This window comes from Miniopterus natalensis, chromosome 2, assembly GCF_054644295.1.
Source record: "Miniopterus natalensis isolate mMinNat1 chromosome 2, mMinNat1.hap1, whole genome shotgun sequence".
In the NCBI taxonomy this organism is placed as follows: Eukaryota; Metazoa; Chordata; class Mammalia; order Chiroptera; family Miniopteridae; genus Miniopterus; species Miniopterus natalensis.
The window spans coordinates 34,944,473-34,970,868 of NC_142082.1; the positions used below are offsets into that span (position 1 = coordinate 34,944,473).

General features: G+C 35.9%; 1 protein-coding gene across 2 annotated transcripts in view; it reads right to left on the reverse strand.

Annotated features, from left to right (window-relative positions):
* The window catches only part of PCCA (propionyl-CoA carboxylase subunit alpha), a 336,620-nt gene that overhangs the window by 186,562 nt on the left and 123,662 nt on the right, over window positions 1-26,396 (reverse strand). For both annotated transcript variants that reach the window (XM_087814252.1, XM_087814253.1), the window contains 3 exons: window positions 23,309-23,459; window positions 4,219-4,362; window positions 2,781-2,855 (listed from right to left, as the gene is read on the reverse strand). In XM_087814252.1, the coding sequence (XP_087670378.1) occupies window positions 2,781-2,855; window positions 4,219-4,362; window positions 23,309-23,459 (370 nt within the window). The remainder of the gene's footprint in view (window positions 1-2,780; window positions 2,856-4,218; window positions 4,363-23,308; window positions 23,460-26,396) is intronic.

Below are 26,396 nucleotides of genomic sequence, written 5' to 3' on the forward strand. Positions count from 1 at the left end.
TAAAAATATACTTGGCTTTCTATTTTCTGAAAACATATATAAACTGAAGTTCTATGAAATTCACAGTATTTCTTAAAACTAGAAAAGAACTAATGGGGAAGCTGTGAAAGCAATAAAATTATAATCTACCTTCTCCCCACATTTAAATAGCCCCAAAGTTGCAACTGGTCATCCAGCTACATAACAGGAAAGACACTCTGAACTACCAATTTCTTAATTTCAGTGGCAAAAAGTTAAAGAGCTAATTTGACCACCATGTATTATTTAAAACCATAGCATGCTTGCTAAAGCTGTATTTAAAACTGAGATTGGTACAAGTTCTAAAACCTTTCACTTTAAACATATCCTATTATTCGCTACATAAAGTGCTATAAAGCTGGTGTGGAACTTTGATGTTCAACCCACTGGTACAGTAACAGGCAATAAAGAATATTTATTACATTCTCCTATAGTTCATAACTTAAAGTTTTAATTTCCTTGAATAAGAGCATCCCAAGAATTAGGTTACCCAGGGGCCCCCAAGTTAACTATGTCTTTGCTATTTATTAAAATTATGATTACAGAAGGTATGTCATTTTCACTTAAAAACAGGGTAAAATCAAGATGTATTATATATAATCAGCACATATCTTTGTATAAGCAAATCAACATTTCTAATTTAAAAGTGTAACAAAGAAAACTCCCATTTATAATTTACTGTTTATACATCTTTTTCCATATAATAATCAGCTTTTAAAATGTCTAACAATGAATTAAAAGTCAAATCAAGTCTCCATTCCTCCAAGTGAAACAAAAGCTATACAAAAAATATATTTAGCTTTTACACTAAAAGCTTTAAGTAAAAAAGAAAAAAAAAAAATTCTTCACAAATTTCTGAGAACAAAATTAGTCTGAAATTAACAAATTTATAAAACATGGTGGCCAAAGATTAAAACGAAAGTCTGTGTATTTGCCATATCAATGAATTTTAGGTTCAAAGAAGCATGTGAAAAGTACAAACCGTAAGTTAACTCTGAAGTTTGTATTCTTGTGACCAAAATGGTAAGGGATGCAAAGGGTTTCCTACGTTAAAAATGACTGATCCAGTTTAAGGAGGAAAACACCCAAGCACCTGTATATGAGAGTCTCAAACCACTGCTCAGAAACCTCTGGCATAATTTAAATGTCTTTCTTCTGTACCAACAGTGGACCCTGTGAAACTATCAGCAGTCTCCCACCCTTCATTCTCGATTCACCTCTCCCCCTCAACAGAACTCCCAGCCCGCCATGTCTACCTGACAAGTGACAGCCCAAGCTGATTAAATGCTTCCAAGGAAGGGGACTCGTGGGCCTCCATGACAGGCCAAAAGTGATCACCATGGAGATACATAATTACAGCTGTCAACGCATCTACTGTCCTGCTGACATCAATTTGATTGCTCCCAGCAATAATGATAGACAAAGCTTAGTGTGCACTCTCCCGCACCCAATCACTTTATCTATTCCTTGGTCCATTTAGCTGACATGCAACATTCACACAAGCAAATAACAGCAGTAAGCAGAACATTTAAGGTATTTTAATTGTTTTTTCTTTCTATGGATGGCTCACAACCACAAATGTTATTACATAAAACTCCTGCTGCAGCATTAATTGAAGAAAGATTTGGAGGGACAAAGACTGTAGGGGGTATAGCTTGTCCATTATCACTTGTACTTTCAACAGGTCTCACGTTTGAAAATTGCAAATTGCAAAAACTTGCGAGGGTAAAATGTTTGACATCCTGCTAGCTATTGCATGATGAAAACTTCTAACAACTAGAGTAATCGTTATGAATTCTTACTTAATACTTTTTGTTTGATTAAAAAAATGTTTAGATGTGTCCCTCTGATACTTGTTTTCTCATCTGCTATTTAACGTCACATAATGCCTGTTAAATCTTTACAATTTTTTTTCTGCCTTCAGGCTTTGAACACAGCATGGAGTCTCCGACCCAAGAAAGGGTCAAGTCCCTTTAGAAAGCACATGGGCAAAAACAATTTTAAAAGTGAAATAAATCATATATCGAATAACATCTTCAAATTTAGAATTCTTCCTGTAATCTTTCACCATCTTCATGCCAGTAATCAAACTGAATAATCATATTCACAGATGGTACAGCCTTGTCACACACCAGCTAACATCATGTCGTAGATAGATGCACTTATTACCTTGATTAAAAGAAAGGGTATGTCCTTGTTCTTTTTATGCAACAAAAACTATTTAAAGAACTATTAAATATAGAACAACTATGGAATAAAGTGGACAGTGACCGATTTGTTTAACTGGTGTAAATAATATGTATACTTTAAGTCGGTGACACTTAACAAAATGAGGTAGAGTGTTTTCCTTAATCCACTTCAATGAGCAAGCTAATTTTGTGCTTGAATTTCTTGACATCTGACTATACAGGGAAGCTGGATTAGATTTATTGAAAAGCTTAAACTGTAACGTAGAAAAGTCATTTCCCACTTAGGATTCTATGCTCTTACTAATTTCAATTTTCGAAAGAATTGGGAACATTGAAAACTATCATTTATTCAGATTTAGAAGTCAGATGTCTACAGACTTCCCCTGTCAAATGGATTCCGACTTCCTGCACACTGTAAAGTACAAAATACTAAAAAACAAAAAACTGGGATTCCCCATGAATTTCACTTGTCCTTGAATTTACACCCTTTGGTGTTGACATGCTTTAACATAAAAGTATGACATAAATCAAGATTTTTAACCCCTCACTTGGTATTACAGTTTAATGACTTACACCAGGTAGATGTATTGGTTCTTGGTACTGAGACAATCTCCCAATAGACGGTAAACCAAAAGACTTGTAGGGGTCCTGAAAGTTCAAAGGAAAGGAAGCACAGTCTTTGAAATACAGATCAGCACAAGGTTAAATATTTATACAGTGAAGAAGCACTTATAGGTCTATTTTTCAATACACAGTACTTATCAAATCACAGATTTCAGAATATTAGTGTCTTACACTCACTCTAGACAACTTAGAAGAGTATTTAAAAATCAAACAGAACTGTAAGCAGAATTTAGCCTGACCTTGATCATATTTTATTGAAATGGGTAAAATTCCAACTTTTTATAAATCATCTTAGAATGCCTTGGGCAAAAATAAAATAATTTAGGTGCTACATCAAAACACACTCAAGTTCAGAAAAACAAATGTACTACACTAAAGATATCTGTTTTTCTCACTCTCAAAACAGCTCACATTTGGTAAAATTTTAGAATTTTGTTCTTCAAATAAAGACCTGAAAAGAATATGGTAGTAGATATGTGCTCAATTTGTAAATACCTTAAAACATCAGGAGAAAAATTACATAAGCTCAGTGTCATGACAATAAGGAAGAAAAGAATAACACTTAAAATACAGTGAAAAGCATGGACAATAACCAAGCCCAAACATATTTCTCAAGATCCTTAAACAACACTTCAAAACAACTTCTAGTATTTTTAAACACAGATACTGCTAATTTATTTTTTATTTCAGCAGACAGAAGTCGAGGCCTAAAACTAAAGGACAGTATAAATGTTTCTTTGCAGTCTAGTTTTAGTCATTTGCAAAAAGCATTTTCAGACACTGACCGCTTTATTATGTGATTTATAGTTATCTTTATAAAATAACGTTAAATAACAGAACTGAGAGTTTATGAGTAAAATCCATAATTAAAGTTATGAATGAAAAGTTTTATCAGAAGTTTTGCAACTTAAATTTCAACTGTTACTTTCATGTAATCATAAGGGATGAACTTTTTAGGGGGGAAAATTGTTGGAAAAATTTTAAGTAAATATTGAATTTACAAGTAATGTGTACTCAGGATAGGCTCTTTTAAAAAATATGGCAATAAATGCTGTGGTTTATTTCAAATGTGGTTTGAAACAAGCAAGCAAACAAAACAAAAACCATGGTCCACTGAAGCACAAAAATAGTAAATGCTTTGTTGCCCCTTAAATTGATTGGAAGCTATTTCTCCGTCCAGGGGAAAAAAACATGAAAATTAATTAAACTCAATCCTTTTAAACTATTTTTAATTATGTCAAAATTATCTAACCTTATTTTTTGGATTATATAATCAAATACTTGACACAGATTATAAAACCCTAGCTTTACCTTGTTGTTTAATTATACCTGGGGTCTAATGACTCAGATACAACCACCATCCTTCCTCCCAACATCATTCATTTACCTCAGCATAAACCCGACATTCAACTGCCCAGCCGTTGATGGGAATATCAGCTTGTTTGTGCTTGAGAGGGTAACCCTTGGCAACACGGATCATTTCTTGGACCAGGTCCAGGCCAGTAATGCATTCTGTGACAGGATGCTCAACCTGCAAGGCCAAGATCTGCCAGTCAATAGGTGCAGGAAAATATAAATAAATAGAAACAAGCAAGAACAATTTCTGGGCAAAATAAGGTTAATTACATTTAACATTTAATCACATTTGACTAAAAAACTAAAAATAAAATTAAAAAATAAACACAATATAGTACAAAGCACGATAAGAAACACTAACATCTGAAAAGTATTTGTAAACTATATCTGTATTACTTGTCCCAGTTCTTAATTAGATGTGGTCCAGCAGTGTTTAACACTTTACATTTTGAAACTAACTCATAACCAAAAATTACATATTTAACTGCAGTCCTCAATGTGGCTGACAACCTATTCTGCTACACTTAGCATGGCATCTACAGAGGCAGCTTATGATTTTCCAAAGCACTAGTCTAGCCTAAGTCTCACCCACTTGCATGCTTTCACTAACCTGTCCTGACAAGCAACCAGATTAGCGTACTCTTACATCAATGCAGTGTAGCAGAAAGGAGCAGATGGATCCTGCAGGTTAGCTTTCCCTCCAGACCTACGTGGGGAGTGCTTATCATGCACAATAGCAAAACTGAGCCAGTGAAATCACTCTGCTCTCTCAGCAAATTGCTGATAACTACTTTGGATGATGCTGTCATGAGGATCCCTGGCCTTCCACACTAACACATGGGATACACATGTACAAAAACATGCACTGACATAGATAGATACAAATCATTGTAAATTTGATGGATGGGTTACAAGTTCCTAAACTTAACTGAGCTAAAATAAAACCACTTATGGCACTGGTAAAGAACAGATAATCTGTCTCTCACCGAAAGCCTTGAATACATTTGAAAACTTTAAATAGAACTCTGGCCACATCTGCTGCTTTGAGACCAATTTCTTTTCTCATAAAAATTAAGCACGTTCTAAATGCACTTCACAATAGTTTCTTTTTCATGACATGTCGTATTTCATACACTCTGACACAGGAAAAGGTCAGTGAACAAACGAATTGTCTTCCCATCTTCAACTACACTAATTGAAGGACAGGACTTAGTCATTATAATAATCTTGAAGCTTATCATAAGCAGACAATGCCATGGTCTTAAAAAAAAAAAAGCTTTGTAAAAATAAACAGATGGCATCCATAATTAGCTCTGTGTGTTATGAGTTTGTTTACAGTTTCAACAACATTTTAAGACATTTTGACATAATTTTAATGACAAATCATCACTAAAATAAGCATCTAACCTTTGTAAAGTAAATGCAGCACTAAATAAAGATCTTATTAGATAGTTTAAAAATTACATTTTTGAAAGCAAATTATGGTTTTGTGAGAAACAAGATTCTATAGCATAAATATAATAAGAACAAGTGTAAAATCCCTCTATTATTGGTAGAAACAAATTTCATATGAGAAAGCATCATATCACTCTAAGTATTCAAGAGGTGAACCTCCTATGTGCCAAGGGCTTTATATCAATACTACTGACAAATCTCTACAGGTGATAAAATAATTTTAAAAGCTAGGTGAATGATTTAATTTTATCTATGTCTAGTGCCCATAAAGTACGTACTTTATACTAGGCAACTACAGATATATAATGAATGAATGAGCAAGCAACTCTAGAGTCACACCTATGGTAATGCATAGAAGTAGGGCTGGAATTTATGTCACTACAGGGATGATCTCACCTTCCTGATCTTCCTCATGGAAAACTGTATATGAAAGTATGTAATAAATATAATCAGCTATATAATTATGTGCTGTTGTCTTTTATAAAACATTATTATAATAGTTGAAAGAGCCCAGCCAGGTGTGGCTCAGCGGTTGAGCGTCGACCTAGGATCCAGGCGATCGGGGTTCGATTCCCGGTCAGGGCACATGCCCGGGCTGCGGGCTCGATCCCTAGTCAGGGGCATGCAGGAGGCAGCCGATCAATGACTCTCTCATCATTGATGTTTCTATCTCTCTCTCCCTCTCCTTTCCTCTCTCTGTAATCAATAAAGATATATTTAAAAAAAAAAAAAAAAAGTTGAAAGAATCAGATTCATTATAAGGCTCTATTTTACTTTAGAAGACCTCTCAATATCTATGTAGAAAAAAAAGTATATTGGACCCATGAGTAGGATACAAAAGTGAACCTACTTTAACCCAATAGAGTTACATAACAGAAACACAACAATAACATTTTACAATATAAATTAGTCAGCTGCAAGTATTTCAAAATAAAATAATTAAGGAGAAAACTAGCTGCTCAACGCAAAATCACTACTTATAGAATTCTTTAAAAATATGCACTTAGGTTCAAGTATTGTTCAAGTCTACAAAATATTCTAACAAGCCTAAATTTTTCAGGTAACAGGAACATATATTTTTAAAGTAAAATTTATAATTTTAAACATTTTTGAAAGAAATTTTTCTAAATACATTTTAGTAGAATTCCAAAGTTATTAAATAGGATATGTGAAATATTTTCTTTACACCCTGTATTATTATTACCAGGAATCTTGTAAGTGTAACACTGTTTAAATAAACAATGTACAGCCCCCATTCCTGAGAACTTAGAAACAGTTTCCCTCTACACGTTGAACTCAATACTTAGGACATCAGAACAGAGATATATGAAGAGATGAAATGGCTCCCCGGCCAAAATATTCAGTAGAAGTTTTAAAATATCTTTTAAAAGACAGGAAAGGAGAAAGGGAGGGAGGGAAGATCAATAGAAAGTGAAAGTGTCTAACTGGAACAAAAGGTTATAAAAAGAAAAAGAAAAGTGTCAGAGACTGATGTCTAGTAAGCCAAAAAGTATATCTTGTCCCACCTAGAAGAAAAAAAAAAATCTAACTATAAAAGTCTGATGGTAATAAACATTTATTCTGAGAGTTATTACATGTGTATGCTAGGGAGGGGGTATTCCTATGTGACTTCTGCCTGGGCAACACTGAGTTAACCTAAGTTAAACAGGCTTTCTTTTTAAGAAAGATTTCTCAGACTCAATCTGCCTTGGAACTCAACAAGAAAGGATACTGTACAGTACCTACTTAACCACACACCACTTAACCACTCACCACCTTCTTTCGCAGAGTATCTTTATGGGTCGAGAATCCCATGGAACATACTCAAAAACAATGCCTTAAACATTCAAAATATAAAACTGAATTTCCTTATTGTGAACTACACTCACCAAACAGATTTTTGAGAACCTGGTTCATACCTAAGTTGTATTACCCAAAAGAACATGTGCTAGTTCCAAGAAACATATGAATAAAGGGATCCACCAGAGTATGATTGTACATCGAAGATTAATATATTGACTTTCTAGTATATAAATTTTATTTAGTCAGCAAAAGTAAGATGGGGGAGGGAGGGAGGGAGGGAGATCACATATGAAAAAAAAAAGAGTAAGCCTTACCAAGTTAGAATTTCTGAATCCTCAAAGGCATATTACTGACTGGGATCTATTCACCAAGGTAATGCCACTCTGCAGGGTCTATTAACAGCTGATAAGTCAATTTGTGCTGGAAATGCCCTTCTCCCACCATGAATCTTTCGTTTAACTACAATCACCAAAAGCCATATTACGGGACATAGTCACACTAAAGGACTAGAATGAGTGCGTGTTCTGTACACCTACGTTAAATGGCGACAACCAGCTAGCTTTTCATATATCTATTTGCTATTTAATTTATCTTCTTGGTCACCATCAAGGGGGAGAGGGGAAGGGGGAAAGGGGGAGGGGGAAAGGGGGAGAGGAAGGGGGAGAGGGGGAAAGGGGAAGGGGAGAGGGGGAAAGGGAAGGGGAGAGGGGGAGAGGAAAGAAGGAGGGAGAGAAGGGGAGGGGAGGGGGAGAGGGAGAGGGGGAGGGAGAGAGGGAGAGGGAGGGAAACATCAACGTGAGAGAGAAACACCGATCGGTTGCCTCCCATACAAGCCTGGATGGGGGATCGAACCAGCAACCTGGGTATGTGCCCTGACCAGGAATCAAGCCCACAACCTTTTTGGTGTACGGGACAACGTTCCAACCAACTGAGCCACCCAGCAGGGGCTCACCTCTGAGTTTTTAATGTACAAAATTTCAATAGTAATGAACAATCTTTCTGGCACTGTGTTATCTCCCACCATGATTCTAAAAATTACTCGGAAATGCTGCCACTGCTACTGTAAACGTTAGCACTATTCCTCATTAAATACGAACTAGGAAGTATCTAAAACTAGTGAATGGAAGTATAATAAGATATTTCCAGAGTCTCAAAGTTTTTGCATATAAAATACCTTATTAATGGCAAAGGGAAAAACAGAAACTCTGCAATGGTGAATGTGAGACACACCACCTCAACCAAGCCAACTTCACCAGTCACGGAATAAACAGACATCACATGTCTCCTATACGATGCTCATAGAAAGGCAATACATATCTGTAGTACTCTTGCCAAAAATGCAAACCCTGAATATAATCATGGAAAACAGACTAATGTAAAATGAGGGACATTCTATAAAATAAATGGCCTGCGCTAATTAAAAAAAAAAAGTAAAGGTCATAGTTGAAAAAAATGACTAAGAAAATGTTCTAGATGGAGAAAAAGCAAAGAGACAGGCCAAGTAAATGGAATGCAGGATCCTGAACCAGACTGTCTTTCTTCTACTATAAAAAACATTAAGGAGACAATTGGTGAAATCCGAATATGACCACTAGATTAAATGATAGTAACATTTCACTGTTAATATCCCAGTTTTGTTAATGTAGAAGAATTTTCTTGATTTTAGGAAATACAGATATATATAGGAGAAAGGAGCACCAGGCTAGCAATTTATTCCAGAATGTTTCAGGTAAAGAAGACAGATATAGATCTATAGATACAGATATAGACATAAGGATAAAGCAAATGTAAATGCTAATGAAAGGTGTTCAAATATTCTTTGTAATATTTTGAAATTTTCAAATTTGCTCAAATGTACAATTCTGTACATTTCAAAATAATTTCAATAATTTCAAAATAAAAGTTTGTAAAAATTAAAGCAAGGTCATTAGTTTTTATTTTATATTTATAAAACATTTTTAAATAAAGATAATTGACTTAATCAACATTTCTCTTCAATCAAAATATTCCCATTTGTTAAATGAAAATAATAAAAAGCAGATACTTTGCTCAATATATTACTGTTGACTTATAGTTTTAAATGTTTTATTGCATTACCTAATAATTCCTAAAATTTTAATAGGTAACTCAGTAACAAGCAAGTATTCCTCAAAGAAAGCAAGATTCAGGGTAATTTTAAATACAATCTTAACTTCAAATGAAAATTAACACTGAGGGAAGTTTAAAAGAGGAAAAAGTCACAAAGTGTGGAGAGAAGTCATATCGATGAAATATGTGTTAACTTGGACATTACAGAGAAGGAAAGTGATAAAAAGTATTCAAAGTTCCTTAAGTGGAAGGATATTTGGTTTTAATTGTTTTTCAGCTGATGAGCGGTGGCCCAATTGCTTAGTCAAAGCAGAAGCTGTCCCCAAAAGTGGGAGACCCAACATGCATACCATAACCAACATCAGAATGGCACTAAAATTTGCAAATCTCTCCACACACACAAACTTGTTCCTCAATACTCCATTTGTCATTTTACAAAGATGCCATATAAAATACAAGAGGCATAAGGTAAGTAAATATTAAGTACAAATATTTAAATAATGTTTTTTAAGATAATATAATTTTAAGTAACATCTCTATTAAATACATCAAGTCTAACCTGACATTACAAAGACTGAGTTTGTGAAAGCTGTCTTTTGTAAGCAGAAATTATTTGATTCAACTCAGCAAATCAGTATAGGTGTGATTACCTGTTGACATGTGAGGAAACTGTCCTGTTATATAAAATTGAGTTTCATACGGTATTTGGCATAATAGCTCTCTTTTAGTTTGTTATTTCAGCCCAAAAGGATAACTGATGCCATTATTTTTGGTTCTGTTCTTTTGGTTCAGAGAGATTCTTTGTCCAGAACAAAATCTAACACATACCTATTAAAATTCTGAAGCTTTACCTCCTGAGAATACAGGATTTCAAAATAAAGATCTAAAGTTATTAGATTTTGATCCACAAAACTCAAAAGATAAAAAGCATGTTGGGAAATAAGCCCCAACACACCATTCCTGTAAACTCACCTTGAAAATAATGGCTATATTAAAGAGTGGCAGTGCAAGTGAACCAATTCTATTACAGTTTCCCTGTTGACCCCCAAACAGATAAAGAAAATATAAGGGAACTGAATTGTGTGTGCCTCCCACCCCCATCCCTTTCACATTAATATGTTGAAGTCCTAACCCCTAGTACTTCATAATATAACTATATTTGGAGATGAGGGTCTTTAAAGAGGTAATTAAATTAAAATGAGGTCAACAGGGTGGATCCTAATCCAAGGTGACTGAAACCCTTAGAAAACATCAGGACACGGACAACAGACAGTACAGAAGAAAGATCATGTGAAAACACAGAAAGACAGCCATCTACAAGCCAAAGACAGAGACCTCCCATAGAAATCATCCCTGCCAACACTTTAATTTTAGACTTCTAGCCTCCACAACTGTGAGAAAATAAATATCTTTAATTTAATCCATCTAGTCTGTGGTACGTCGTTATGGCAGCCCTAGGAAACTAATACAGGAACAAACCTGAAAAATTAAAAACTAGGGAAGTGTCCAGAACTCAAAGACATCAAAATAGTTTACAATATGCTTTTCTTTTTTTTTAACCTCACCTAAGGACATATTTATTGATTTTAGAGAGGAAGAGAGAAAGAGGAAGAAAGGGAGAAACATCAATAGAAACATCAACAGTTGACTCCCATATGTGCCCCAACTGGGGATCAAACTCTCAATCTAGGTATGTGCCCTAACCCGGAATCGAACTGTGTCACAGCCTTTTGATGTCTGGGACGATGCTCCAACCCACTGAGCCACCCAGCCAAAGCTATAATATGCTTTAAAACAAAAACCTAACTGAAAGTGCCTCACAAGTTTACCTATTCCCATCTGTATAATATAAACTTCTTTCCTTCAACTTTCTAATAAGACTCAATAAACGTTAAGGGAAAGTATAACATACCTTACTTTGTATTCTCAGTTTCCCAGGAGATTTATGTCAAATATTTCAGATTATCCCAGTTCTAGCTTACTCCAGCCAGTCTAAGAATCCTGGCCTCTATGACTTTAAATAAAATCAAAAGGCCAACTTCTGCCCAGATCTAAAACATCCCTTCTGGCAAAATTGGAACTTCAAAATTCAATTATAAATCCATTTCCCTACAATTTTTCCCATTTCCACTAATTATTCTTTCAGACACTCCACTCCACAAAAGATCAAATTATTTTTGTGTGAAAAGTCCTGAATATTTTTTAAATCTAAAACTACTCTGAAATGAGAATATGATATTTGTTCAGTTATAGTCAATTCTTAGAAACCAGAATTTAAGTTGGATAATTCTTAATTTAAATAAGTAAAATAGCAAAGGACTCACCCTTTCGTCATCGAGTTGCTAAAAAAGAGTTTCTAAAATCCTTCTGAAATATAAAGGTCCTATATTATGCAGAATTCTCTCTGATGGGATGTGGGGATGTCTAGCCTTCAAAGAATTTCAACAATTCTATTGCACTTTTTCTTCCATGGAAAAAGGAGATCCTACTTCACTGTAGCAATCAAATAAGCAACTGTCTAAGGTCTAAAAAAAGTGGGATAATTTAGCTCTCTTCTCTCATACATATGGAATAGTCAGCTGACCATGTTTGGGCATTTAATTACCATAAAATCTTATTCCATTCTATTTGGAAGTTTTCTAACTTTTACAAGCTTTTTAGACTGCATAAAGTCTGCTTTTCCAAAACCTAAAAATAACCTAGATTAAAAATTAACACTAACACACACGTACTTCAAAGGTATATTCAGGCCTCAACACACCATTTCTATACACTTCCTTGAAAATAATGACTATATTCAAGACTGGCAGTGAAAACTGCCAGTTATTAATTTGTGGTTGAGTGTACTACCAAAAAAAAAAAAAAACACTAATTCATAACTGGGCTAGACTCAGAGGAAGGAAAAGTGAAAATTGTTGGAAGAAATATCAATAACTTAAGATATGCTGATGATACCATCCTACTGTAAGAAAGTAGAGATGATTTGAAATGACTTCTGATTAAAATAAAAGGAGTGCCAGCCCGGCCAGGCGTGGCTCAGCGGTTGAGTATTGACCCAGGATCCAGGCGATCGGGGTTCGATTCCCAGTCAGGGCACATGCCCGGGTTGCAGGCCCGATCCCCAGTTGGGGGTGTGCAGGAGGCAGCTGATCCATGACTCTCTCATCATGGATGTTTCTCTCTCTCTCTCCCTCTCCTTTCCTCTCTATGAAATAAAGAAAGATATATTTTTTAAAAATGGAGTGCCAAAGCAGGACTGCACTTGAATATCAAGAAGAAAAATGAGTAGAGAAGAAATATACAACTTTAAATGAAGACACTGAAGTTGTTCAAGATACTGCTTACCTTGGTTCAGTGATCAATTCAAATAAAGACTGCAACTAAGAAATCAAAAGAAGGCTGAGACTCAGAAGGGCAGCAATGGAAGAATTAGGAAAGGTGACCAAGAGCAAAGATGTGTCATTAGAGACTAAGGTTAAGATCACCCATATCCTCATATTCCCAATTACTAGGTACAGATATGAAAATTGAACAGTGAAGAAGGCTCATATGGGAAAAAAAAAAAAATGGCCCTGGTCAGATGGCTCAGCTGGTTGGAATGCCAACCCATACACCAAAGGGTTGCCAGTTTGATTCCCAGTCAGGGTACATGCACAAGTTGTGGGCGCGATCCCCAGTAAGGGGCATGCAGGAGGCAGCCAACCCATGTTTCTCATATCAATGTTTCTCTCCTTCTCCTTCTCCTCTCTCTCTCTCTAAAAACCAATAAAAATATATTTTTTTTTAAAAGATAAAAATCCAGGTCAAAAAGAAAGAAAATAATTAACCAGTGTCACCCCAATAAATTTAATTTTTAAAAAAAGAAAGGAAGAAATCCAGGCGAAAAAAATCCAAAAAATAGAAGTGTAAGAAATCCTCAAGACAAGAAGAGTAAATCTCAGAAAGCCATGATGCAACTGTGGATGGAAACCAGCAAAGACTAGAGCAGATCAAAGGAAGCTAGAGATTTCTACAGAATGCCAAGTGACAGAAAACTCAATGTGTTCGAATATAACGAAACCTGGGGTAAGTTTGTAGATAAATTAGTGATAAGCATCTGGAAAACTAAGCCCCGCCCCCAGGAAAAAAAACTAAAAAAGGCAATTTTTAGCTACAGAGAAAGCAAAATGCTGTAGGAAATGAAAGTAATCTTAGGTGACAACATGAATGCTGTGAACAGCATTCTCACTGAGGTCATAATAAAATCCAAGTGCTGAGCTAACCCAAATCATGACAACAAAGTGATCGGAGAACAGGAAGTATGCAGTTGTGCAGTGAGTGTGACAAGGCATCAACTTTCACAAAGGGGGCCTGATAGAAAAAAAAAAGAAAATCAAGGGCCAATATAAATAATTCTATTAAAATATATATAAAAAAATTAAAAGAATCAACTAAAATCCTTAAAACTGGTCAAAGCTATCAAGGCAGGCTCCCCTGTGAGAGGAGGCCATCGCTGTCCCTAAACACAGGCAGAAGGGAAGCATGAGTTTTCTCCTGCCTTTTCCTCCTGCCGCAGCACTGCCTGTTCCCTGCACAAAGCTGAAGGCCTCCCACCCCCACACACCAAAGAGTCTTCTCTCTTCCAACCAAGTTCTTATTTCTTCTACGAGTTTTGGTAATTAATAGTTTATATTGGGTCAAAAAACCAGTAACAAGTTAATTCAGCTGTTTCAAGCCCCATAATTTTATACTCAGGTGAATTCAAAGAATACAGTACCCATGGATACCTTTCAAAAATAAGTCCTTGATTTTAAAAAAAAGAACCTAACCAAGAGATGAATCAAAATTAAGAACTAATTAATCTAGAAGCTATGGTGCTGGTGGCCATGAAAACAAGTTAAAATATAAAAGTAGCATGAAAACACTGGTAGACTCACACTTACAGGAAAGAAAATAATATTACAATAATGTAAAACTAATAATACAAATAGCAAAAATGAAGACTAAGGGAGGAGAGACAGCAGGCTTAAATATAAATATGCCAATTTCCATTCACTTTTGCAAAAGGGAAACAATATGTATATTCTTTCAAATTGGGATAAGAAGAAATATCATGACAAAAATATAAATGGTTTTCATAATCATTTTTGTTATTAAGAACATCCTTTAGCAATTAATATCTCTGGAAAATTAGAAACATTTATCTAATAGTTTGGAAATGTCATCATTTTAATTTCTTTCTTCTGTTAAATATAAATAAAATAAGCTATATGAGAACATCATGAGAAAATAATAATAATAATGAGAAAGGAATAGTCCTCTTCAATGCTGTATTATAATGCATAAATAAGATGTCTAAAACTGTGGTACTAGCATATGAATATAAAGAATGGTTAAAAAAAAAGAAAGAAAACACTCAATCTGTATACATATGAGAACTCAGTACATAATCAATGCGACCTGTAATTAGTGCAGAAAAAAATGATTATTCAATAATGGGTGTGACAACTGGGTAGCCATTTAAAAAATAAAATAAATACTAGATGAAGTAAAATTTCACCAGAAAAGATGAAATAAGCACTGGAAGAAAACACGGAAGAAAAATGTTTAATTTATCACAGAGTAGGAAAAGGCTAAATATGTCACAGTACCAAAAATGAAAAAAGATTTAAAAATTCAACTACAAGATGTAAAAATGAAACTTTGCTACATAGGAAGAAAAAAACAATATAGAAAGGCAAAAAGATAGATAGATAACAGGTAAAGGAACAACAGTAGCTACAAATCATATCTGTTATGTTCTTATATCTATATTTATTTGTAAATCTTGCCAGGAAACAAGGGTTTCTAGATCAGAGAAGAAACCAAATAAATGGTTGCAATAAAAATGTTGTATAGAGAGTTAGTTTTCCAATGTACTCTCTTTAGAACCACTACTTTTTTCAAGCAATTTTCTTTTATCTAGTATTACCAATTCTTAGTATTATCATCCAATAAAATAAGAAACTAAAATTATTCATGAAAAATTACATATAATTTAGTTCATTAAAATGCTATTTGTTAATAGCATTTTAACAAAAAATCGTATTTTGGGTAGAGTATTTCATCTTCTATCTAACCATCTATCATAAGCAGAAAAAAGGAGATAGGTGAGATGAGTGTGGGTAGATATATATGTGAGCTCCTACTACAGTAAGTGAATAGAGACCATTCCAAGCAAAGAAAATCACATGATAAAGGCACACAGAGGTCAACATGAACGGCACATTCAGGAAAGAGTCTCTCCTAACTAGTCAGGCTTTGGCAGGAAAGAGGGCCCCCAGGGGAGATTAAGGCCACAGGGAAAAGGGACTTGTAATGCTAAAGTACTTGAATTTCATCTTTAAGCAACAGAAAACCAGTGACTTAAAGAACTAACAATAAACATATAAGCTATTCTGATACATAAATTCTGATATGACTGAGAACAAAATCCATCAATTGAACCAAATATTTATACACCAAACCTGGTAACTTTCTCTGTGTTACATCTTTTTAAGGAGAAACTATCTGTGTCTCAAAATTTGAAACTGAGGGTCCTTATAGCTCTAGAAATCCTCTCTCTCTCTCTCTCTCCCTCCACACACACACACACACACACACACACGCCTTTCCCTTAGATAATTAGCAAACCCCAACATAGCAGAAGACAGTAGCCTGGACCTGACTAATGGCCACAGAGTCTGGACCTCTGGCAGGCTAAAGATCACATCTTGACCTAAGTTATGTTTCAGTTCCTGAGCCCTAAGGTGGAACAACCCCGACTACTTTCCCATGGAACCAGACAGAGGGACACCAGAACAGACCTCAGAACTGCCCTCAAGATCTGAAGGAATGATTAATTACCCCTACCTCACCTCCGAACAATCAGCTCCCAGCAGTACCCCCGAACCCAGAACCCACAGTGGCTTGTGATTTTACCCTACATAATCTGCAACCTAGATGTCACTGGGGAGTTGGGGCTTTTGAACATTAGCTTCCTGTTCTGGATGGCATCATTCATCAATAAAATAGCCAATCTTTCTCCACTGCAATTCTCAGTGTCTAGTATTTGGTTCTGCTAGTGCCGAGTAGACGGACTCTTTCTGTTCTATAACAATTTAGCTATTGAGGAAATCTAGCAAAATGTGCTTTTCACATTTCTGTTACCACGAAAAAAAAGTATAAGTTCTGGATCTAGAAAAAGTGACAGTTCAATCAGGAAATTTCGAGGGGGGAAAAAAAATTATAGCCCTCCAGTCTTAAACTGAAACATCTTAGAAGTTAAAGAATTTGGTGAATGTGCCTTAAGCATTATAATTTAGAGTGAGTAGAGAAGATCTATTAAAAGGAAATTTGAACTGTTTAAACAATATCAGAAAGAAGTCTTTGAAATGTGTAAGAATGACTTTCTGAATGTTATGAAATCCAAGATTCTTTTCTCATGCCCCCATTAAGTTACAGCTTCCACCATCAAATATTCCCCAGCACACAGATGTACTCTAAAAATACCAAAATTAACTTGTCTGGTAACTGACAGGATTATTGTCACTGGAAGTAAATGCAAAAGAGAAAATAAATATTATTAAACATTAACTAGGAGACACAAACATATCAAAGTGTGATATAAATAGAATAGAAATTAGTACTGGCAGAGCTCATATGATGAAATTCCTAACCAATTTAATTTTTTTCCTGAAATTTATTTTTAATCTTTTTTGAGGATATACAACATAATTTGCTGCTAAGCAATCCAAGATACAAAATGTAAACATAAATACCTAAATGATATTGACTGAATGCATATAACTATTTGGTATAAATATCAAACAGCCGTAAGACAAACTTGAAAAAACTTATGGGCTGAGATAAATGAACAGGAAACAAATTAAAAAAAAAAAAGGGCCAGAAGAATACAGTGACAAAGCGCCCTTAAAAAGGACACTGGCTATTAATTCCATTAACTCTCACACAATATCCAAACTAAACAATTTAGTATCTCTTGTGTCTGGAATAAAATACAAATGTTTTGTAGTCACTTCAAACTACCTTCGGAATCATATTACAAGCTATTATTCTCATCATGACATAATCAAGTCTCCATTTCAATCAAAAACATGAATTCCCAACTAATTAGGTAATTTAGTTATAAAGACATACTTTTAATCAAAATCAAATTAATCTCAAAAAGGGCAAAATTCTGTCACTTCTAATGACATTCACAATAGATACAGGCTAAAGAAGTAATTCCAAAAGGAAGTGTCATAAGTTTTGAGCAACTACTACTGAGCTAATACCTATGCAAACTCCGTAAGTATTTATGACATTACTGTCAAAACGCATCCAGAAGGTGGTTTCTAAAAAGACCCAGCCAAGGTTACAAGCCTGGAATTTTCCATTCCATCTCCATCCTCCGGAGAAAAGAGAAGGGTTGGAAATGAGTTAAAAATCTATTATTTCTATGTGATGAAGCCTCCATAAAAATTTGGAGAGCTTCTAGGTTGGCAAATGCATCCACATGCCAGGAGGGTGGCACACTCCAATTCGATGGGGACAGAGCCTCTGCGCTTGAGACCCTTCCATACCTTGCCCTATGGATCTTTTCACCTGGCTGTTCATCTGTATCCTTGTCATATCCTTTACTACACAGTAAGCCAGTAAATGTAAATAAATATTTCCGTGAGTTCTGTGAGTTGTTCTAGCAAATTACCAAACTGAGGAGGGGGTCGTGGAAACCCCAATTTATAGCTAGTCATTCAGAAGCACAGGTGACAACCTGGAACTTGTGACTGGCATCTTCAGTCTTGTGGGACTGAGCCCTTAACTTGAGGGATCTGATGCTAAACCAAGGTAGATTTAATTTAACTCTATTGAACTGCAGGACAATCAGCTAGTGGCAGAGAATTTGTCAGTCTGGGAAAATACCCATGCATCTGGTGGTCAGAAGTGTAAATGTGGTAGTAGTAGCTATTTAAAATAATAAGAGCCCTAGCCAGTTTGGCTCAGTGGGTAGAACATTGGCACATACCTCGATTGCAGGCTCAATTCCGGCCCTCCCTGGTCAGGGCACATGCAGGAGGCAACCAACCCATGTGTTTCTCTCAAATTGATGTTTCTCTCTCAATCTCAATCTCTCTCTCCCTCTCTCCCTCCCTCCTTCCCTTCCACTGTCTCTGAAAAGCAATGGTAAAAATATCCTCGGGTGAGGATTAAAATAATAATAATAGAATGTTCTGTGAAGGATAATTGCAGATTAAATCAGGAGAGGGTAAAAAGAATTAAAATGTTCGAAGGTCTGGTGTGGCTGGTGAAAAGGTGCTGCATGACATCAGACTTTGGTAAGAGAAGGGTGGATGCTGTTATGTATGTACAGGGTCTATCAAAAGAGTAGAAGTATATGTAGCTCCCATGTTAATTCAGGCACAACATTTAATGATAAATATTGCAAAAGCAAAAAAGAAGAAAAATTAAAAAGAAAAAATGCAGAGTTGGAACAAAAAGCATTTTAAAAAAAGACTAAATTTAAACCCAAATATATCACAACTTATATTAACTTTCTCTGGAGTAAATGGTCTGGGTATAATACAAAGATTATCAAAGTTGGTTTAAAAAAATTACCCACTGCTTACAGAGACAACATGTAAAATGTCTGCATGCAAACAGGTAGAGAATAAAAGGATGAAACAAGATATATCATGAAGAATATAACCGTTGGGGGAGAGGCTAGAGTCTGTTTTGGGCCCAGGCCATTAGGTTCCCCACCACAAGGGCAAGAGCAGGACCACTGAAGAAAACCTGCTTTCAAGATCCAAAGACACAAGGACTGATTTAACACCAAGGCCAAAAGAGCGCAACAGAAAACACCTCTCCACATACTCCCTAATGCTCAGAGGTTAATATTCAAAATTTATAAAGAACTTATAAAACTCAACACCAAAAAAACGATCCAACTGAAACATGGGCAAAGGACCTGAATAGACGCTTCTCCAAAGAGGACATACAGATGGCCAAGAGACATGACAAGGTGCTCGATATCACTACTCATCAGAGAGGTGCAAATTAAAACCACAATGAGCTATCACCTCACACCTGCTAGAATGGCTGTCCTCAATAAATTGACAAGTGCTGGTGAGGTGTGGAGAAAAGGAACCCTCCCTCATGCGCTGTTGGTGGGAATATAGACTGGGGCAGCCACTGAGGAAAGCAGTATGGAGTGCCTTCAAAAAATTAAAAATGGAACTGCCTTATGGCACAGCTATTCCACTTCCAGAATACATCCAAAAAAAACCTGAAACACTAATTAGAAAGAATATATGCACTCCTATGTTCACTGCAGCATTATTTACAATAGCCAAGATTTGGAAGCAGCCCAAGTGCCCATCAGTAGATGAGTGGATAAAAAAGCTGTGGGACATTTACACCACGGAATACTACTCAGCTGTAAAAAGGGGGAGGAAATCTTACCCTTTGTGACAGCATGGATAAATCTGGAGAGTATTATGCTAAGTAAAATAAGCCAGTCAGAGAAAGACAAGTACCATATGATTTCACTTATATGTGGAATCTAATAAACAAAATAAACTAACCAACAAAATACAAACGACTCATAGAGACAGAGAACAGGCTGAGAGCTGTCAGAGGTAAGAGGGTTTGAGAAGCTGAGTAGAAAAGGTGAAGAGATTAAGAAGAAAGAAAAAAAAAAACACCTCATTACCAGAGGGAAAGGGGGATAGGGGGAGGTAGAAGACAGTAAAGCAGAGATAAATGGTGATGGAAGAAGACATGACTTGGGGGGGTGACCACACAATACAATATACAGATGATGTGTTATAGAATTGTACACCTGAAACCTGTATAATTTTATTAACCAATGTCACCCCAATAAATTAAAAAATAATTTGTTTAAGCAGTAATAAAACATCCTTTCAAAACATTAGATGGTATGATAATGTAATTTTTTATTTTTTTTTAATTTAAATTTTAAAAAAACACCTTCTTGCAACCAGCAGGTTAACAAGGGTCCAGTAACAAGTGAGAGGAGTCCACTTCTGGGAAAGAGGCCAGAGCATAAGACACACCTTCTGAAAAAGAAGGTCAAAGGAACATCCTAAAGCTAAAGGCGGAATGGAAACTGAGAAAGCCCTCCTCAACCCAGTGGGACATACAGGATAAGCACAACGATGGAAGTACTTGGCCCCTACATAGCCCCTGCCTGGAATGGCTCCACTCCATCATCTCCCACAGCAAAGGCCTGAGGGAAAAGCACAGACTCCATCTCCAGCGCAAGTACCGCTCACCGCTCTCTCTACTGCCTGCACCCCCAACCATCAGCCCCTGAAGCTCAGTCCTAGGGAACCACGAATCTATCTTCTGTCACCATAGACCAGCAACTTTCAACCCATTGTAGCACAAGAATTTTTAAAACATGTAACACCTGACTGTTTTAGTCAGGGGCACACACTAACTTCTTTTCCCTTAGATTGTCAAATAAAAAAATGACAAGAGCCAACACAACAATAGCTGTGTATGAATGCCATTTTGAACCATTAATATATAGGCCCTATAACAGAGTTGCATTTTATTGGTCATGTTGCATAAGGTTGTTAATTGGTTAATTCTTGGTACCAGAAATCCTTATATACAAGTATAGAAACCTGATTTTTTTAAAGTCACTTTGGAGCAAAGATGTTAGGTAATTTCTATTGTTATGATTATTTGTAAATCAATCCAAATTATACCTCTTTTTTGTGAAATCGACAAAAAATATATTTTTTTTGGTGTGTTGCAGAATTTTTGTAATTAGTTTTCTGTGTGCCATGAGATGAAAAAGGTTGAAAATCACTGCTATCTACCATATATGTTTATCTTTAAAACCTTTTTATTGTTAAATATAATATATGAAGAGACAAGTGTTTACAACACACATATGTACAGCCTAATGAATTACTGACACACGTGTTTTTTGAAGTATATACTGGATTAAATAGTGTCTCCTGAAAATGCATGTCCACTCAGAACCTGTGAGTGTGACCTTATTTGGAAAAAGGGTCTTGGCAGATGTAATGAAGTTAATCTGAGTTCATATTGAATTAGAGTGGGACCTAAGTCCATTGACTAGTGTCCTTATAAAAGAATTAAAAATAAAATAAAATAAAATAAAATAAAATAAAATAAAATAAAATAAAATAAAATAAAATAAAATAAAATAAAATAAGGGAATTTTGGACACAGAAACACAAAGGAGAATGTCACGTGATGATTGGAGTTATGCTGCCAACAAGGCAAGGAATGCCAAAGATTGCTGGCAGCTACCAAAAGCTAGGAGAGAAGCAGAGAACAGATTCTCCCTGAGAGCCCCCATGAAGAAACCAAGGTTGCCAACACCTTGATTTCAGACTTCTGGCCTCCTGAAACATGAGAAAATAAATTTCTGTTGTTTAAGCCACCCAGTTTCTGATACTTTGTTACAAGAGCCCTAGCAAAGAAATACAAACCACATAAAACTGGAAACAAACTAAATATCCATGGAAGTAAAATAGATAAATCATGACATTTTCTTCAAAGGAGTATCATTCAGGAGTTACATAAAACGACAGGGTTGACACTTCTAAGCATGATATTGAGAAAAGAAGCCAGGTACAAAAAATTTATCTAATATGTGATCTAACTAATTTAAAGTTTTTAAAAAAAGAAACAGGCAAAACTATTTATACTGCTCAGGTGTGTACATTTCAAAGGCAGAACTATATAGAAACGCAGGGAGGTATTTACAATTCAGTCAGAATAGCAAACAGCTCCAGGGCAGGGGGAGGGGGAGGAGCTGAGATAGGGAGGGGAGGGCAGGGCAGGGTGAAAGTGCTGACAGTTTGAAGCACTTCTAGACCCAGCTTATGCTTACATGGATTTTTGCTTTATAATAGTTTGTTCAACTATTTGTGTTCTATGTACCTTTCTCTATGCATATTTATAGTTTACAATTTAAACAAAAGAAAAAGGAAAGTGGGAAGAAAATCAAGCCAGAGGAAGTGTGTCCCTAAAGTCAACAGCTGCAAGGGCAGCCACTCAATTTCTCAACCTTGTAACTGGCAGAGATGGCTGTTCTGGAAGCCACGTTGGTGGCAGCTGTGAGTCATTTCTGGAAGCTCACTCTAGGTACCCTTCCTTCCTTAACCCTTTCCAAAGATTTGTAAGCACTTAACCCCTTTCTATCTATTCATCATATCTAGAGTAGTTTCTCTTAACAGCGCATGAACCCTAACAAATAGGGTTCACTGAGAGAGGTTCAAGAAAAAAACAAAGTGGACTTTCCCATATGAAGTACAGTGGTACCTCGGTTTTCTAATGTGATCTGTTCCCAAAGAAGACCATTCCAGTTCTGAAAGTTCAAAAACCGAAGGATCCACAGCTGACAGCTAGGCCTCAGGACCTTGCCTCAGCGGAAGCCGTGTGGCATGTTCGACTTCCGAGGCGAATTCGAAAACCAAAGCACTGACTCCCGGGTTTACCGCGTTCATAAACCGAAATGCTCATCAGCAGAGATGGTCGAAAACCAAGGTACCACCATATTAACAGCAATGAAACAGAAGGCTAGTTCCTGACCATCAAATTACCTTGACACTGCACATCATTCCTAACAGTTGTCTTAGCAAAGCATAAAAACTAAGTCTTTAACACTTTCTGAAGTTTAGTTTCAACTTTTATAAACTATAAAAAGGGGTCGGTGAGGAAGGATAAAGTATAGAGGCATGGAGAGGAATAAAAAACTGAGTTTTTGTCACCTGGAGTCTCGTATTCATTTCCAAGAAATAAAAATTCTTCTTTGAGTCCACAAGGAATTCTACAGTTCCAGCAGAAGAATACTTGACTGCTTTGGCAAGAGCTACAGCTTGTTCCCCCATTGCTCTCCGAGTCGCAGAGTCCAGAAAAATGCTGCAAGTGCAGAAAGCGTGGTACATTTTGAATGAAAATCAAGTTATATTTTGTGTGCATTATATAAAAATGTTCTAAAAGTTTACTCAGATATGATCATCTGTATCAACTTAATATTTCATATTATATGCTTTACATGTACTTATATGCTTATTGTATTATTAAGCACACATTTAAATAAACTTCAGATTTTCAGAAAACATTTGAACTTTCCACATTATACTGCAACTTCAATCAATTTATAAAATATACAACCCCTTCAGCTCAATAGCTTTCAATTAGTAAAATTTAACATATGCAGAATCACTTCAACCTAAAATTGGGAGAAAAATAAATTCTCAGAAACTAACACATACAACTGATCCTTGTTATTCATGGATTCCACGTTTACAAATCTGCCTATTTGCTAAAAATCTATTTCTAACCCCACAATTAATACTCACAGTACTTCTGTGGTGATTCACAAACAAGCTCAGAGCAGCAAAATATTTGAGAATCCCAAATGCCTATTCCCAGCTGAAATCAAACAAGGTGGCACACTGCCTTCTTGTTTCAGCTCTCATACTATAAACTACCGTCCTTTTCAGTTTACTTAGTGGCACGTTCTCATATTTGTCGGGGGGTGGGGGAGAGGATTTTGCTGTTTAAAATGGCCCCTGAGTGTTATGCTGAACTGTAGTCTGGTGTTCCACGCATGATAAATGAGCTTCCTTCATGCACGCGTTACAGAGCTGGGGGCCAGGAGTGTGAGTTCCATGTTAATGAATCAACAATATATATTAAACAAGGTATCTTTCAACAGAAACATATATAAAACAAGATTATATGTTTATCAGTTGGTGAAAATCTCCCAACCAGAGGCCTGCAGGAGCCTAACTCTGTATTTCCCCTAGGAACAATGCTTCAATATTCATGGATTCATGTTTACAGTGACTTTATGGAGAATAACTACCACAAATAACAAGATTTGACTGTACATCTAATAAAACCTCAAAACTTGTGTTTTGCAATATCAAAATCACATTCCAGCAGGAAAGAAAAGCTGAAATGTTTTCAATAAACCCTGAAAAGAATATTACCAAATAATTTCTGCATTTTCACAGATCTTGCTTATATGCAAGAAAGGCTCTGAGAAACAAAACATTGACTACTTTCTATTTGTGGATTAAAACTGTTCTCGGCTTAACGTGGGGTGCTGAACACACAATAGGCAGATGATGTATAACAGAATCGTAAACCTGAAACCTATATAATTTTATTAACCAATGTCACCCCAATAAATTCAATAAAAGAGAAAAAAAAATTTTTAACTGTCCTCAAATGAGTAAGATTAAGACGACATTTTATAAAATTTTTATTAAAGAATAGTATAATTTATTTGCCTGTACCTGTTTTTCATGTGTAATAATAGCCGCTCTTGTTTTATCTATGCTACATGTCCACTTTTCCACCAGGCCAATGCATTTATTTTTAGCAAATCTCAAATTAGGTATTATCTCATCCATAAATTTTCATATCTGTTTCTATGAGATCAGTACTTTTTGTAACATAATCACACTTCAAAAATTAATAAAAACCCCTTGGCAGCACTTAATATCGACTTATTATCCAAATTTCCATGATGCTTTCATCAATATCTTTTTATGGCTAATTTTTCATATCAGAATCCAAGGAAAGCCCACTGCGTTTGACTGGCTTTTCACGTCTAAGATTCTCTCAACCTGTAATGTCCTCTTTAGCCAAGATCTGGTCCTTTTCCTGTCTCATTCTTCACATGTTGGCAACCCACAGTGTCTTTTAACATTTGTATTACATTCCTGTTTCTTAAAAACTGCCGGTTAGATCAGACTGTAGAATAGAGTCAGGCTGGATGGGGGGGGGGGGGGGGCAAGATTACGTCACAGGTCAGAAGTGTACTTCTTACTTTGTCTCTTTTGGTGCCGTTAGGGTTACTTACTGGATTCAGGTGTCAAAAATCTTATTTGCCTACTATAAATAATAATTCTGCATTAACCCAATAGATACAGGCACAGATGACATTTTGACAGTAACTAGCTAACAAAATGCAACCAAAAGAAAGAAACCCAACTAAAGATGAATGTCATAACATCTGAAGAATCAGCTATGTCTGTCCCATCTGGTCTTGTCTTCTCCCATATCATAAACTCTGCTAGTGATACACAGAGTTTAAACAACCTCATCGCTAGTCAAAGCACAGGGGTAAATTCTCACTCTAGGAACTGAAAACTATATATTCCAATTATGTGAATATTTCATAGTACACAAATTCACATCAAGTCACTAAAAATAATCAGTTCTAGTTGTTGTTTTTATTTGATTCCTACTGCTTTAAATTTCCCTCTCTTTTTTCTCTAAATGGATTAGATGTTCATTTGAAAAACTTATATTGAGAGACAATGTGTGAGAGAGAGAGCAAGGAAAAAAATCATGCTTCAAGGTTTGAAGTCTGTGAGAGATTTTTTATCCCAGGTAAGACTTGAGTGAGTTTTGAATAAAAACAAGAAGTTAACTATATTGGGAGTAATACAAGAGAAAACACAAAACTGTAAAAAAAAGAAGTATCAGAGACTACTGCCCACTGTCCCTTCCTCCACATGACTAGAATTTTAGATAAGCACATGGTTACTTAAGGAAAACATACATTTCCCAGCCTCCCTAGCCAAGTGTCTAACTTCAGATCACTGCCCAGTAATCAACACAGGCAGGTTCTAGGAACCTTCCTGAAGACACAGTACAGCTTTCCTTCTGCCTTCCCTCCTCTCTTCCCTCCTCCTCCATTCTGGTCCTGAGCCATCAGCTAGGCGCCACCCCCATGCAGGCTGCAGTGGACTGTTCTTCACTGCACAACGGCTGTTTTCTAAGCGTGGTGCCCTAGGAGACAGGAAGTAGAAGCTGGGCAGTTTCTAAGGCCTGGGC